Source organism: Anabrus simplex, chromosome 6 (genome assembly GCF_040414725.1).
Source record: "Anabrus simplex isolate iqAnaSimp1 chromosome 6, ASM4041472v1, whole genome shotgun sequence".
Lineage (NCBI taxonomy): Eukaryota > Metazoa > Arthropoda > Insecta > Orthoptera > Tettigoniidae > Anabrus > Anabrus simplex.
This window is the reverse complement of record NC_090270.1, coordinates 337,162,957-337,179,112: the sequence shown is the minus strand read 5'-3', so window position 1 is coordinate 337,179,112 and position 16,156 is coordinate 337,162,957. Positions and strand designations below refer to the sequence as shown.

Below are 16,156 nucleotides of genomic sequence, written 5' to 3'. Positions count from 1 at the left end.
TAGTGTGTTGCAAAATACCAATTCGAAATTGTGTAGCATTCTGTTCTGACAATGCTCCAGTCATGATTGGAAAGAAGAATGGAGTCGCTGCTGTTTTAAGGGAAGCACAGTCATCTGCCTTCATACTGGGTTGCTCGAGCCATTTGATTAACTTGGCTGCTGAGAAAGGTGCAAGCAGTTTGTGTGTTAAAGTTGATGAACTACTAGTTGATATCTTCTATCTTCATCTTTCTATTTAGAAAAGAGTTGTAAGAGGAAGGAACGCCTTAAGAAATTCCAAGAGCTTCACCACAAGGAAACGAGGGAGATACTGAAACATGTTTGCACAAGATAGCTATCGTTAGGAAGGTATCTGCAGAGGCTGTTAGAGCAATGGGATCCACTACTTGGTTTCTTTAAAGACGAGGTGCTAGTTAATGCTCAGTGTGCATCAACATCATTTACGATCCCAAAGGCCGAGCCTGGTAGTTCCAGAGACCATGAAAAGAGGAAAGCTACTGTGTCGTCAGAATTGGTCGCTCCCAAAAGATTTGCATGTGGCTCAAAATCTGACACTCCTGTGCTAAAGAATAAGAACATTATTCAAAATCGTGAAGAAAATTTTTTTCTGTCTCAGTAGGGCTAGGTTTCTGATGATTTTGCATTATTTTTTTTTGTAAGACTGACACATTGCTCAATATATACGGTATATATACACATTTCAGGAAATAATTAGTTCAATGAAGTGTTAGGTCATTTTTTTGCCATTTTTGAAGATAGGGCATTTTGGGGGGAAATTTTAGGTCAATTTGGTCATTTTTCTACAATTTTCAAGTTGTTGTTGTTGTTGTTGTTTGAGTCATCAGTCCATAGACTGGTTTGATGCAGCCCTCCATGCCACCCTATCCTGTGCTAACCTTTTCATTTCTACGTAGCTATTGCATCCTACATCTGCTCTAATCTGTTTGTCATATTCATACCTTGGTCTACCCCTACCGTTCTTGCCACCTACACTTCCTTCAAAAACCAACTGAACAAGTCCTGGGTGTCTTAAGATGTGTCCTATCATTCTATCTCTTCTTCTCGTCAAATTTAGCCAAATCGATCTCCTCTCACCAATTCGATTCAGTATCTCTTCATTCGTGATTCGATCTATCCATCTCACCTTCAGCATTCTTCTGTAACACCACATTTCAAAAGCTTCTATTCTCTTTCTTTCTGAGCTAGTTATCGTCCATGTTTCACTTCCATACAATGCCACGCTCCACACAAAAGTCTTCAAAAACATCTTTCTAATTCCGATATCAATGTTTGAAGTGAGCAAATTTTCAAGTAAGAAGGATAATTGTTTATGTTTAGCTATTTCAATTCTTTATTTTACTAAATTTCAGTGTTGAATATTTTGTTTGATTTCATACAAGCATAACGTGTATTTTCCAGGAAAAGGATAACCTCTTCCTGTATTCCCAAAAGTATGCATATAATAGACTCGCCCGTACATGGAAGTACATTTGCCTTTCGCGTAGATAGAAGACTGCAACTAGCAATGAGTCATTGAGTTTGTAGTGTTTCTTCGAGCCGGAAGTGCTGTTTTATTAGACGTGAAATTACGATATGCGTGAAGTGAAGCAAAGTGTGTCTGTTAAACTAAAACAATTTGTTTTGCAATATGAAGAAAGGGTCTTCACCACTGATGGGACAATACTTTACTGCAAACTTTGTGACATGAGAGTGTCCGCTGTAAAAAGGTTTGCGGTTGAACAATATGTATCGCGTGAGAAACACAAACATGGTCTGCAATGGCTTCATGATGAAGGAACATTACTACAACAGAAGCTTCTTGAAGGAACCCATTCATCCTTTTCATCATTCTTTGAAGAACTGTATAGTGTTTCTTTGTGCCGATGTCCCATTGAGTACGTTGAACCACACTAAACTGCACAATTTCTTAGAGAAGCACATGGGCAAATCCACACCAGATTCTTCTACGTTAAGGAAAATCTATGTTAGACAATGCTATGAAAAAACTTTGGAAGAAATCAGGAAAAGAGTAGAAATAAAAAAAATGAGTATCTGTGTACGAGACGACAGACTGTTCAGGACGATATGTAGCTAACCTGATGGTAGGAACACTGGACGAGGATGTTCCCGGGGAACTCTTTCTACTCTATTGTGAGCATTTACAAAAAGTGAACTGCTCAACAATCAGCAAAGTTCTTCATAAATAGTTGACATTGTTGTGGCCTGATGGCATTTGGCATGACAATGTGTTGCTTTTAGTAATGGATGCAGCTCCTTATATAGTCAAGGCTGCTAATTTGCTTCGTGCTCTGTAATCTAAAATGGTGCATTTAACTTGTTTGCCCACGCTGTACACAGAGTCGCGGAGGAGGTTCAAGGTCATTTTCCAGAAGTTGACCAATTGATAGGATGTGTGAAAAAGGTATTCTTGAAGGCATTCTCTTGAGTTTCAACTTTCAAGTCAGAAGCTCCAGACATTCCACTTCCTCCTTCTCCCGTTTCGACAAGATGGGGAACCTGGATTGAAGCCTGCACGTATTATAGCGTGAATTTACAAGTTTTGAAACAAATCGTGGATTCATTCGACAACACTGAAACTGCATCAATCAAAGCAGCACAAAAACTTATGGCAGATAGTGAAATTGCAGGGAAACTTGTTTACATAAAAGTAAATTTTGGATTTCTTCCTACTGCCATAACTGCCCAATCTGTCCCCCATCAAGCATGTATGGGACATCATTGGATGACAGCTTCATCCCACAAGCTGACATCCGGCACCTGTACGACACAATGCATGCACGTTTGCATGCCTGCATTCAAGAGTCAGGCGATTACACCAGTTGCTAATGTCCGGCTCGTTGGCAGAATGGTCAACGTACCGGCCTTCGGTTCAGAGGGTCCTGGGTTCGATTCCCGGCCGGGTCGGGGATTTTAATCTTCATTGGTTAATTCCATTGGCTCGGGGGCTGGGTATTTGTGCTGTCTCCAACATCCCACAACTCACACACCACACAACACTATCCTCCACCACAATAACACGCAGTTACCTACACATGGCAGATGCCGCTTACCCTCATCAGAGGGTCTGCCTTACAAGGGCTGCACCTGGCTAGAAATAGCCACAGGAAATTAAAACTGGTTGTTAATGGACCAGCATGGCACATTTGCGATGGCTTTTCTCGCTTGGATATTAACCTGTAGTCTTGTACCTTTTAAATGTGTTACCTCGACAAATATATTGCTAATATTTTTGTATTCTGCAATTCTTATTTCATGGTGATTGGATATTTTTTCTGCCAGTATATTTCGTACAGTATAGCAACATTTCATAAAAATTATGAGAAAATTGGACTCCACACTACATAAAAAGGTACACTGTTTTTAACATGTGGCTCAGTTACTACTTATTATACGGTTTTGCATTGGATAAAGAGGCCGCTATCAGGTTACATACATATGCTATTGCTGTCACGTAAAATGTGACTTACACTAAATGACATTTAATGCCTAACAGGTTGTGTATGTTCAAGATAAAATAAGTGCTGCTTATGCTTATTCATCCATTATATGAGAAAAACAAAAACTCTCCTTCCTAGGTTAATAAAGATAAATTTTGGTAGAGATGAATGCTGTTTTATAAGCAAATTGCAACTGCCCTGTATAGTTAAATCCTCTGTGGTGTAGATTTGGAAGGTAATTCACCTTCTTTGTTAACCCAACATTACTCGCTAGGTCTTTACGTGCGCCGTTACTCGCTTATGAGTGCAACACTCGCCTTTTTGTTTAAAGGCCATAATATGCCCGTGTAAAGGTGGAGGTGTTTTTAATACATCAATTTGAGAGAGTTATTTATTTAGGAACACTTCTGAGCCGAGTGTCTGTGGAACCAAGCTCTGCATTCGGGAGACGTGTGAATTCGAACCCCACCATCGGCTGTCCTGAGAATGGTTTCCTTTAGTTTCCTCTTTACAGTTCCAGGCAAATGGCTGGACAATTCCTATTCATAGGCCACAGCCGATTCCTTCCACCGACTTACCCAGTTTCATTCACCATCATACATTTTATACTCATTAGCTCCTCATCTGGGGTTGAAGGGCATCCGGCTGTAAAACAAGCGTCATCTCACCTCATCCCGGACTCCATATCAAGTAACAGGAATAAGCGGTAAACAAATAATTTAGGAACACAAATGTATAAATTTAGACAAATATTTATTTAGGAGCACAAGTACACAAATTTGAGATAGGAGTAATATTTTTAGTATGAACTAAATAATGCAAGCATATAATCCAGCATAGTAGGAAACAAAAATATTTCACAGTGAAATTCTTGGAACACTGTTTACAAATTTTGATTCCTGGTTCGAACATTGTGGCGAGACCATGGAGGCCCCACTTGGTGATTCCATCCGTTCCTAAAACAAATGGAATAAAGTCTTCAATCAAAAAAAGTGCCTCTTCTTCCTCAGATCTTTCTTGGAACACTGTTTACAAATTTTGTTTCCAGGTTCAAACATTTGTGGCAAGACCCTGGAGGCCCCCACTTGGTAATTCCATCCTTTCCTAAAACAAATGAAATACAGCCTTCAACCAACGAAAGTGCCTCTTCTTCCTCAGAACTTTCAGATTTATGAACTTTCATAAACCTCATCTGTGTCATTACCATCATTTTAGCTGCCTCTGTGGATCAGTGGTAGTGTGTCGGCCTCCAGATCCCAAGATAGCGGGTTCAAACCCGGCAGAAGTGGTCGGATTTTTGAAGGGCGGAAAAAAGTCCATTCGACACTCCATGTCGTACGATGTCGGCATGTAAAAGATCTCTGGAGACACATTTTGTGTTTACCCGACAAAATTCATTAAATCTTAGCCATAGACACCCAAGAGAGTTACGGTTTACTCGGTCTGCCATCTAGTGGGCCTAGAGTAAAACGGAACGTCGAAATTGACGAGCAGACAGTCAGGTGGCGTCAAATTGAAATGTCTGCACACGGTAGCTGAGGCCATACGATTATTATTATTATTATTATTCAAGTCCACTTTCTCCACCATTTCACCCAAACACGAAAGTATCTGATCAGTGGATGCCATTATATATTGTATAAATCAACTAACAACAGTCACAGTATAAACATTTCACATTAAACACAAGCATAAGATAAACTCGACTTACTACAAGACACAAAATGTGAGTAGCATTGTTACTCGCTACTAAATGCACCGCTCACCAAACATGCATTGTCGTGCCTAATAATGGTTTGAGGGTCTTGGTTTTCAAAGATAATGGAAATGAGTAAATAATAATAATAATAATAATAATAATAATAATAATAATAATAATAATCGTATGGCCTCAGCTACCGTGTACAGACATTTCAATTTGACGCCATCTGGCTGTCTGCTCGTCAATTTCGACATTCCGTTTTACTCTAGGCCCACTAGATGGCAGACCGAGTAAACCGAAACTCTCTTGGGTGTCTATGGCTGAGATTTAACGAACTTTGTTGGGTAAACACCAAATGTGTCACCAGAGATCTTTTACATGCTGACATCGTACGACATGGAGTGTCGAATGGACTTTTTTCCGCCCTTCAAAAATCCCACTACCTCTGCCGGGTTTGAACCCACTATCTTGGGATTCGGAGGCCGACACTCTACCAATGATCCACAGAGGCAGCTATGGAAATGAGTGATTCATCCCCTTGCTAAGAATCTGTTGGAAAGGTACAGGGAGTTTCAAAAGTAGAGGTCTTGTAACATTCCAACAAAAGGAAATGTACTATGGAGTGAGTGCCACGCTCACCATGTGAGTAACCTCGGATTAAAAGCAGGAAAGCGGTCTGTGGTCTGTGTAGTTGGACACACATGTAGGGTTTTGATAATGACATTTTGTTTGTACTGCATAACATTGCTTTAGCATTAGCGTATAATTTATATATGTATATATATATATATATGTGTGTGTGTGTGTGTGTGTGTGTGTGTGTGTATATATATATAATTTTTTTTTTTCAGAATCTGTGGCACATAATATTACACACAGCAAAACTTGGTCCGCTTGGCTTTTTTAAGGTAAGAAAGTACTGTCTTGATTTATTTTGTTGAGTCATTACACAATATTTGTCTTTTCTACTTTACTGTGGATTTATGTAGGTTAATTGTTGGATTGATTAGACTGAACTACAGTACTGGATTGATATTTGTTTTAATTTAATGCTGAGATATGTTTCCTTTGTAGGGCTTTGTGCCAGCATTTGTTCGCCTTGGTCCACACACCATCTTGACATTTGTTTTCCTTGAACAGTTGCGGAAGCACTTCGGTACTATTGGACCTGCTTCCAATAAGGGTTAGGCGTTTTCTAGAGATCTTTTATTTTTATTAACAGAAGTTTTATTGAATATTATATATACAATATATGTATGTTGATTTTATTTCATATTTTAGTAGAATGTTGCGGTTGTTGTATCCTGTGCTATCATTAGCAGTTTTGTTTTATTTGTTGTATGAAACAGTTGAACTGTTCTCTCCTGAAACACAGAACTGCCATAATTCAGAACACTTCTGGTACTTGTATCTAGTAGCCATTAGTCCTGGCCTTAGAAAAAAAGTAGAGAATACTATTACATGTTAACATTTTCTATAAGCTGCTAGTGTAAAGCTGCTTATCCAAGAACTGGAACTTTCTGCTAGAAAAGGCTAGGGCTGTTGCAGCATAGTATACATTAACGCGCACTTAGTGTAAAAACTCTAGTCTTCCTTAAAGTGACCTACATAGGAGATCGTTGTTATTTACAAGTATGTAACATACAAAGTAGTTGACAGAAACATTAAAAAGTACAAACAAGTAAAAATAAGTGACGATCAAAATCTGGGAACAAATTTCAACTAATTATTCTTTTCAACACTGGGAACAAACTTCAGCCAATTTATTTTTCATTTCAGCTGTTATTTAATACCACTTGATGAAATCTGAGAAATATTGTGGGGGTGACATCACTCCGGTTGGCCTTCTGTAGTTATCTGTAGAAAATTCATTTGTCTTTCGAGCTTTACATTTTTACATCACAAAACAAAAAGCTCCTTTCCATAACTTTTCTTCACCTCTCCTTAAATTCCTTACTTACTGTATTTCTTTGCGTAATTGTCGCCATCGCATAATGGTCGTGCCCTTATTTATAGGCAAACTGATTAGGACTTAAAAAATTTCACTGCATAATCACATTATTTTTATCACAATCAAGATAATCACATTATTTTTATCACAATCAAGAATTATTTAAGAATACATGCCACCACTAGCCAGCCCCATTGTGTAGGAGACCCGGGGTTAGATTCCTGGCCAGGTCAGGGATTTTTACCTAGACGTGTGGGCTGGTTCAAGGTCCACTCAGCCCACGTGATTAGAATTGAGGAGCTATCTGATGGTGAGATTGTGGCCCCGGTCTAGAAAGCCAAGAATAACAGCCGAGAGGGTTCGTTGTGCTGACCACATGACACCTCATAATCTGCAGGCCTTTGGGCTGAACAGCGGTCGCTTGGTAGGTCAAGGTCCTTCAAAGGCTGTAGTGCCATGGGGTATGCCACCACTACAGTGCAAAGTACCATTATGCTCGGATTCAAATGCGAATGGAGTGGGAGGTGCAAATTATCACTAAGACATTAGCCATAATACAAATGCCTTCAGTTTATTACAGTTTTTGGTTGTGAGTCATCATTGTTTGTGTGTTCAAATACCATGGAAAAACATAGGAATTATACAACAGGTTTTACACTAAGAATGATTTTGTTCATGGAATGGAGTGGTAATAGAGCTGCAGAAAGATAGCTTTCAGCGAAGCTTATAAGAAGTTGGCCCTAAAAAGAAGTGAAATTGCAGTACACAGGCTTCTCCAGACACTCATTTCATGGCCCAAAAAGCAGAAAGTTCTGAAAATTGATAACTGCAAACTGACTTACGGTAAAGAGTTGCAGAATAATGAATGCTGTGTTTCATATGAAATACTGTAGGTGACGACCCAAGAGATAGCAAAAGTATGTAACATCTCAGCCGACCAGTTTAAAGTTAGTTGCAGCTACGTCATGTGCCAAACTATTCTCTCTGTGCATAGAAGAACCACCATTTGCCAAAAATTACCAAAACAGAAAAGATTGTCAACTTTCATTGGTATATCATACTTATGCGTCAAGAAACTCAAATTGGTAATGACAGTCAGATGCCAGTATTTTTCAATATGCCCAGCGGTAACACAGTTACAAAGATAGGGTCATCTACAGATAGTCTGAGAAGAACCAGCAACAAAAAGCTTCACTGTCATGCACTGTTTGCTATTACCACTGATGGACAAAAAGTTGCATCCTTATATCATTTTTTAAAGAAAAGTTATGCCAAAAGAAAAAATCATCCTGTAGTACACGTAAAAGTCCAACATACGGGTCGGATGGACTTAGGATTAATGTTGTACTGGATAAAAACTGTTTGGAACAGGAGACTGTTGGTATTGCTGAAAAGAATCATTGCTTGTTATGGACAGAGTCTGAGGCCACACTGTGAGCAAAACGAAAGAACTTCTGCAGCAGTGAAATACTCGGCAAGCTATTATACCTGGAGGCCTAACATAAATTTTGCAACCTCTTCCATAATGAAACCATTTAAGAGCAATTTACGCACTTTGTACAAGTGGATAAGGAAGGGTGATCACGAACTGACTCCTGGAGGGAAAGGTCATTGGAACCTACTTGTTCTTGGGTGCTTCAGACTTGGAATCTCATATCCTACAAGAGCATCATGAAGAGTTTCAAGAAGACAAGATTTTCTAATGTGTTAAATGGCACCAAGGATGACAAACTGTGAAATGGCGAGGATACTGATACGGGTGGAGGGGAAGAAGAGAGCGCATCAGACACTGGCAGCAGACCTACTGTCATAGAGTAAACTGTCGTAAGCAGATGAACTCTAACCTCTTGGGCCGATGACCTCAGATGTTAGGCCCCTTTAAACAAACATCATTATCTAACTTCTTACACCAAAAGAAATTAAACAATGAGAAAGTGATGTGAAGACTTAAGAGCAGGTGTAAACAGATGTATTATTTTACATCTTCTCTCCCATTCTCCATCCCCCTATGAATTATTCCGTGAACAGTAGCCTTGTGTGAGCAACCGAATAAGAGCATCATCCTCTGTGTGCTGGTTGGGGTATCTATTGTGACCTACCTTAATTTATTCTTCACATGATGGTTGCATTCTATATTTTCACTAAGGAAAAAAAGCATTGAATTTTTTTACAGTATTCCAAGTTCACTTGTGATTAGTAGCTTACAATATTTATAATTTAAAATTAGAGTATATATCTCAGAGCAAATCTGAGTTATGACAAATCATGTCAACTTCCCCCTTGACTAAGTCTTCTTCCATACTAGAGGAAGGATTCATTGAGTTGCTCGATGATTATCATGTTACAAAATTCCTTCCTGAATAGCCTTTGTGTTGACAGAGCTGCTAGATCCCATAAAACATGTATCCAAACAGCCTCATTTTTTAAAGTTTGTTTTATCCTGAATTATTTGAACTCAGTCGGGTGCCTTGTTGGTCATCCACCTAGAATCATCCTAGGGGATAAATGATCTTCATCTGTAAGCAAAAGGGATATCTTGTTCTATACTGTGATCTAACATCATCTGATTTCTTTCTTTTAGGAAAGCGGATTGTAATGTTACCTGTCATATTTATCAACTTGTCCCTTGACTTAGGTCCTCTACCATAGTTCCAAACCATGTAGTATATAGGTAGTAGCAAGACAGTTCACTGGAAAGGAAATTGTGCAGTATTTACAGTCTCTTGGTTAGAGTCAGTTCAGTGTATCCTTTATACCATGGTAAACAAAAGAAAATTATAATTTATTTATTAAGCAGTACTTACATGCTATATAAGGGTTTACCAGCCTCACGGTGTAGGGGTAGAGAGTCTACCTCTTACCTAAAGGTCCTCGGTTCGATTCTGAGCCAGGTCACAGATCTGAGGGCTGATTCGAGGTCCCTTCACCCTACATTACAATAATTGAGGAGCTATCATACAGTGAAATAGCGGCCCCGGTCTGAAAGCTAAGAATAATGTCCGAGCCGAGAGGATGAATCGCGCTGACCCTGCATCACTAGGTAATCTCCAGGTCTTCAAGCTGAGTAGTGGTCACTTGATAGGCCAAGGTCCATCAGGGCTGGAGTACCACGGGGCTTGTTTGCTGTTTTTATAATAGGGTTTGCGAGACCTTTATAGTCTCCTTTCAAAGATTTTCATACTTTTATATAAGTTTTTTACCAGATGCATGAAGTGAGCTCTGTAAAAGGTTTTGTTTGATCTTTGTGATACTTTTTGTAAGTGCAAAATGATTCAGTGTAAACAGGAGTTGCTCTGTTGCAATTGCTTCAGTAATTAAAAGTGGTATCTAGTCATTTATAGATGTAGTATTAATATGACATAAACTACATACTCATTGGCTAAAGGACGTTTATTGTTCTACCACTGAAGCAAATATTTCAATTAGAGAAGTGTGGGATCCTAAATTTACTACCAACTACAAAGGTAATGTAAAACAAAAGCTAAAAGGTTTCCACCTATTCACTACTATTTATTGTAACCTAAAAATGTTACATATATTTGATGACACTGAAGCTAGTTTAATAATTAAAGTCAAGGCAAGACATGAATTATAGATGGCTAAACTTTATGAAGCAAGCGTGTGTTGTTCATATTCAGTGCAAGACGAGTAAAAAAAATTGAATGTTAAACACCCATCACAATCGCACGTCTTGTGTAAGTTCTCAAAGTTTTCTTCCAATTTGAAGAATGCACTTCACAAAAGACCAGGTGCAACACTTAAAAGAAATGAAGTATAACCAAACATATAATTGGGCTAAATATTACTGGACAAAGTTCAGTGCCTAAAACATTTCGCATAAAACTGCAGAAAGCATAGAAGTGAATAACGTATATGTGGTTCAACTATATTGGTTCTCATTACAACAAGTTAAGAGTTGTTAGTTTTTGCCATGAAAATGCCCATCAGTGACTCCAAGGAAAAGATCTCATTAGAAACATTTTCTTCATTAGCTACAAGTATTTATTATGTAATGTATGAGATATTTTGTCTTAATTTGGTTTCATTAATATTGTAAAATGAATTGGATCTAGCATAAGCAGAACTTGTTTACCTATGCTTGTGGAGGTGTTACTCTCCTACATATCCTTGCTGCACAGAGCAATAAAAAGGGAGGTGTCATACAGTGGTTAAATTAGGGAATTGATCTGTTACTTGGTAAAGAGATACAAATATATACTCAAAGATAAGGGAACACTGGCAAGAGACTGTAAAAAATCACAAAGTGTAATACCTAGAAACCTGATGAAGATGGATAGGTTGCTTTCCTTATCTACTGATTAAGGATTTTGCAAGGAATTGTATTTTGAGTGCTGCTTCCTATGGATTAATATATTACCTCAATCAAATTGCTTCCCTCTCAGCTGTCTTTGAGATCCAGTTAATATTTTTTCATGCAGCCATTATATTTTTTTTACTCCAGCAGTATCTTCCACAACACCTGTATTATAGTTCCATATAAAATTAATTATTGACGTTTGTTGGTTTGAAAATACAGTGCTGGTCCCATGGCTTAGTGCTGTCTCTCATCTAGAGGCCTTGAGTTCGATTGGCATCTTGGTATTTTAATCCTAGTCTGAGGATTTGAATGAAAATTAAAACCTACAACCTGTTTACCAGTCACTGACCGGGTCAGGGATGGGATGAATAAAGCCCCCAACTTGTGGCGAGGATAGGAATTGTGCTGGCTGCCGAGACCTGTCACACTTCTCTGGGACAATGATTAATGACTGACAGATGAAATGATAGTGAAGAGTATTGCTGAAATGAAAGATGACAGTGAAAACTGGAGTACCCGGAGAAAAACCTGTCCCGCCTCTGCTTTGTCCAGCACAAGTCTCGCATGGAGTGACCAGGATTTGAACCACGGTATCTAGCGGTGAGAGGCCGACGCGCTGCCGCCTGAGGCACGGGGCTTTAGTCTGAGGATTTGTATATATCTTTTTTTAATTTTTATGAGGTCAACATTGACAGTGTGATACTCCAATATCTGGAGGCCATTTAGTTGAGCAGCAGCTTTTTTAAAAGTCCAAGAATCTCAAGGATTTGTGCCATGTGCTCGGTGGTGATGAAACACACTTACTCCTCTTCAGGAGCATCTATTTTCTTTTCCTAGTTTGAAAATGGAATGCATTCAATCTTTATTAGAACAACTGAGGATATATCTTGATCTAAAACCAGCAGTGGTGGTCAAGGATAATAATATTGTAATATTGGTTCCATCTGTGGGAACCATCATTCTGTGCTTTAGCCAAGGGAGGCGACGGTTGTTATATCGTAGTCCTACAGAAATCTGTAGTGCTGCAGGTTTTGATTTTGAGTTGATTGCAACTTGCTACCGTTGAGATTTGTATGGTTATCACTAGGGCTCGGGCTGAGCATCTCGCCATCTTGCATCAGTTTGTTTCCACCTGTGTTATTGGTCAATCTTTCATATTGCTCTTCTCTTTCTTAATCTGTCCTCATCATTTTCTGAGCAGCAGGGCCAATAATTTTGATGTCAAGTCCACAAATCTAAATATCGACCAATCTTACCTTTACATTTCTTTAAAATATTCTATTATAGATGTAAGCCATCCTCAGGAAAACATGGTTTTAATATCTTACAACACTAAATCTTGAATCACATTCCAGTTATTTTTATGGTATTGTATTCATATTTAAGAGAGAAGTACATAGAAGAGTTTCTTTATGACTGTTTTGTGTTTCAAAAGTGATCAGATTTCATCCTGTCAGCTTTAAGGTGATTTACTGCCAGTAGTGTGATGCTTTAATTTTGGTTGAATTGAGGAATATATCTAATGGCTTGAGTTAAATTTCATGATGAATATGAAAGAAAGACACCAATAAGAAGTACAGAAAGCTGAGTGTTATCAGCAGTAGTACATAGACAATGCATGGCAGTTTAGGAGTGACTTTGCAATATATATATGCAGTGATTTTTTTTCCTATAAGCAGGTTTTACCTGTTATGTTGCTGATACGAGGGTCGAACAGATTTCCTAAACTTCTGTGACATGCTGATATGAATCGTGCCTTTATTACCATTTCCCACGATATACAGTATATCGTTGTAATAACTTACGAAGATTGAGCTCATATGGCATTCTAAATATTTGAATAAAGTAGAAGGAAATAAACTGAACAAAAACAAAAATTGTTGAACTGTAATTGGTTCGTGAAGATGATAATATCTAAATCTGTTGAGTGTCATGAAAGTTATAATAGTTATTATAATCATTTGTACAAGTACAATTACTCCAATCCACAGGCTTTTCACTAAGTTGACCACAGTTCGAATCCCAGCCAGTGCATGTAGGATTTTTGAAATGAAAAGTTACATCCCTGTGGTTCATATTCCACATAAAACCAGAGGTCCCATGGCTATGGTGAGTCATGTAAAATTAGCTAGCTAGCTTGCTTGCTTGCTCACTCACTCAGGTTTTTTTTTTTTTTTTTTTTCATGGTACAGAGAAACAAGTCGATAATCTTAATCTACAAATTAGTCTTACAGAACTTCCAGTTAATACATTTTTATTGTGACTGCAACAGAAGGTACTGGTTTTTCTTTCATATTGATCATTGTAAAGGCCTCATATGCATGTCCTATGACATCATAATAATATTGTTGAGTGTTCTGAATTTTATATCTCTTATTTATTGTATTTAAAATATGCATTTATGTTTATAAAGAATTAATTTATAATTATTTTTTAATCTTAGAAGTACTATCACGTTAAACATTATTGACACAAGTTTCTGTTAATTCTTTATCTGTTGTAGTTGGTTATATTCTTTATTAGCAGATTTGTTTTATGAAGTTTCTCTTGATATCCTCTTTATGGAACGAATTTGAATTTTATCATTTACTAAGAAGAAAGTACATACTGTTAAACAGGTTTTTGAAAATGTATAATATATTCTAATATATATACTTTGTATAATTTTAATTTCATATATATTGAGGACTAACTTTTAGTTATAGATTCTTACTGTGGTACCTAAATAAACATACTTTTGACTTAATATATATGTGTCTCAAATGAATTACATGTTTTGTTGACATTAAATACAGATATTGAACATTGGCATTAGCAAAATTTACTTGTTGCTTATTCAAAATTTTAAAATTCTGTATTGTTGACTTAAATCATATCTGAGTGATAATTGGAAATTAGTGTTGGAGATGTGTATTTGTGATACTGATAAGAATGTTTTGTAAGATCATTCAGCAGAATCCAGTTGTGAAGCTTGTGAAGTTCTGGTAAAGTATAATCCAGTCACCTGATTATGGCGAGCATTCAAGAAAGAAGTATATTCAGCAATAATGTTTTAATAGATACACTTGAATAGTATATGATTAGTGTAAGCTGGAAATCTTGTCAAGTATTCTGTTAAAGTATGTAGTATTTAAAAGAAAGAAGACAAGAAAGTGAAATTTAAGTTGATAATAATCATTGACGGTAAGTAAGTAGGGAATGGATCAGGAAGAAACTGTGGAACTTATAATACTGTACAGGTTAATAAAAAATATTTTTTATTGAATTGTATAGCACATATTTCCTAACTATATTTTTATTTGTTTTCTCTTTAGTCTTCTTCTATGAAATTATTCTAAGTATCATAATTATTTTGTTGTCATATTTCATTCTGTTACAGAGTGAGCTGTACCTTAATTAAGGCCACGACCATTCCCATCCTTCCATCTCCAAAATCCTTTGATCTGTTAGTGCATGTTAAACCCGTAGCAAAAAAATTAAGCATTCTCAGTTAATGTTTGTAGAATGACTGGAGCACTGTGCTTGCTGTAGTTGAGGTATGCTGCATAGAAAAGAGATTAAAATAGTCACCAAAGTTATTTTCATTAAGTACTTGTGCTCAAGTTGTAGTCAGAATTCTGTTGTCAGTTCAATAGCTTGCAAATTGTCTCCAGAGATCATTCCATTAAATTGCACGTTTTTTTCGTAGGACTAGACAGTATTGAAAGTTTTTTTAATGTTTCATCTCCCTGTTATATGGGCATTTCACTATTGTTTTGTCATTTTGGAAATAGAAGATTGTGAAGTACATATTTAACCAAGACATATCAGAATAAATTGTTAATATTTGGCAGGCTGAGGAGTTGCATAATTTGAAGATCTCGTGCTATTCTCCTTTAGTAATTTCACATTTCGTCTCCATTATTTTACCAAGATATTTCCTTATGGCTAGCCCAGGTCTTCTTTTTATTGCCATGTCCAAACTGATTCCAGTTGCACTCTTACAGACAACAGTAATACAAAATAACAGAAACAACATTTTCAACCCACCATGAATAGTGTAGATAGCAATGATGTTCCTAGCCCTAAAATCTAATATCAGTATTTGGATATCTTTTCCAGCATGATCACTTATGTAGTAAAGTACTTAATGTAATCTTTTGGATATTATTATGTTATGATTTTTGTATTTAATTACTGTAGGACAGTTTCTTCCTGATTCATTGAGTCCTTGTGCCATATGGAGTAACTGTTCAGTTCCGTCTTCCAGCTTAGCCATTAGATGCATTGTACTTCTCTTGATTACAATATAACAAAAGATGCAATAATATTTCTGTTAATTTTTTAAATGGGTGTTCATGTTTATTCATCACCCTTCTCATTTTCTGTTTCTATGTATGACACATTCTATTCATGTTGTTCTGTGTAGTTTTAACATATTTTTCTTTGTGATATTGCTGTCAATATTATATTTATAATTCCTTAAAAGCTCATGTGCTGCCTAGGGTGCTAGATGTCTCAAAGTGTGCATTTCAGCATGGCGTAATCGATAGTTGAATGCATAGCTAGAGGTAGTGATTTACATTTTCATGAATTTGTTTATTGTAGTTTTTGCTCATAAATCGGGGGCAGATGTTGGTATAGTTGCATGTAAGTTCCAAGGAGGTAAATTTGTTTCATATAATGGAAGATAGAGTAGGGATATTTTATACTGCATATAAGTGGATAGGATTAGCACTTAGTTCAGA

The 16,156-nt window shown here is 37.1% G+C and overlaps 1 protein-coding gene across 1 annotated transcript in view; it reads left to right on the top strand.

Annotated features, from left to right (window-relative positions):
* Dic1 (Dicarboxylate carrier 1) overlaps positions 1-7,316 on the top strand; it is a 60,451-nt gene extending 53,135 nt beyond the window's left edge. The window contains exons 7-8 of the mRNA XM_067148883.2: positions 6,012-6,068; positions 6,235-7,316. Coding sequence (XP_067004984.1) covers positions 6,012-6,068; positions 6,235-6,348 — 171 coding nt within the window. The 3' untranslated portion in view covers positions 6,349-7,316. The remainder of the gene's footprint in view (positions 1-6,011; positions 6,069-6,234) is intronic.
* The last annotated feature ends 8,840 nt before the right edge of the window (positions 7,317-16,156 follow it).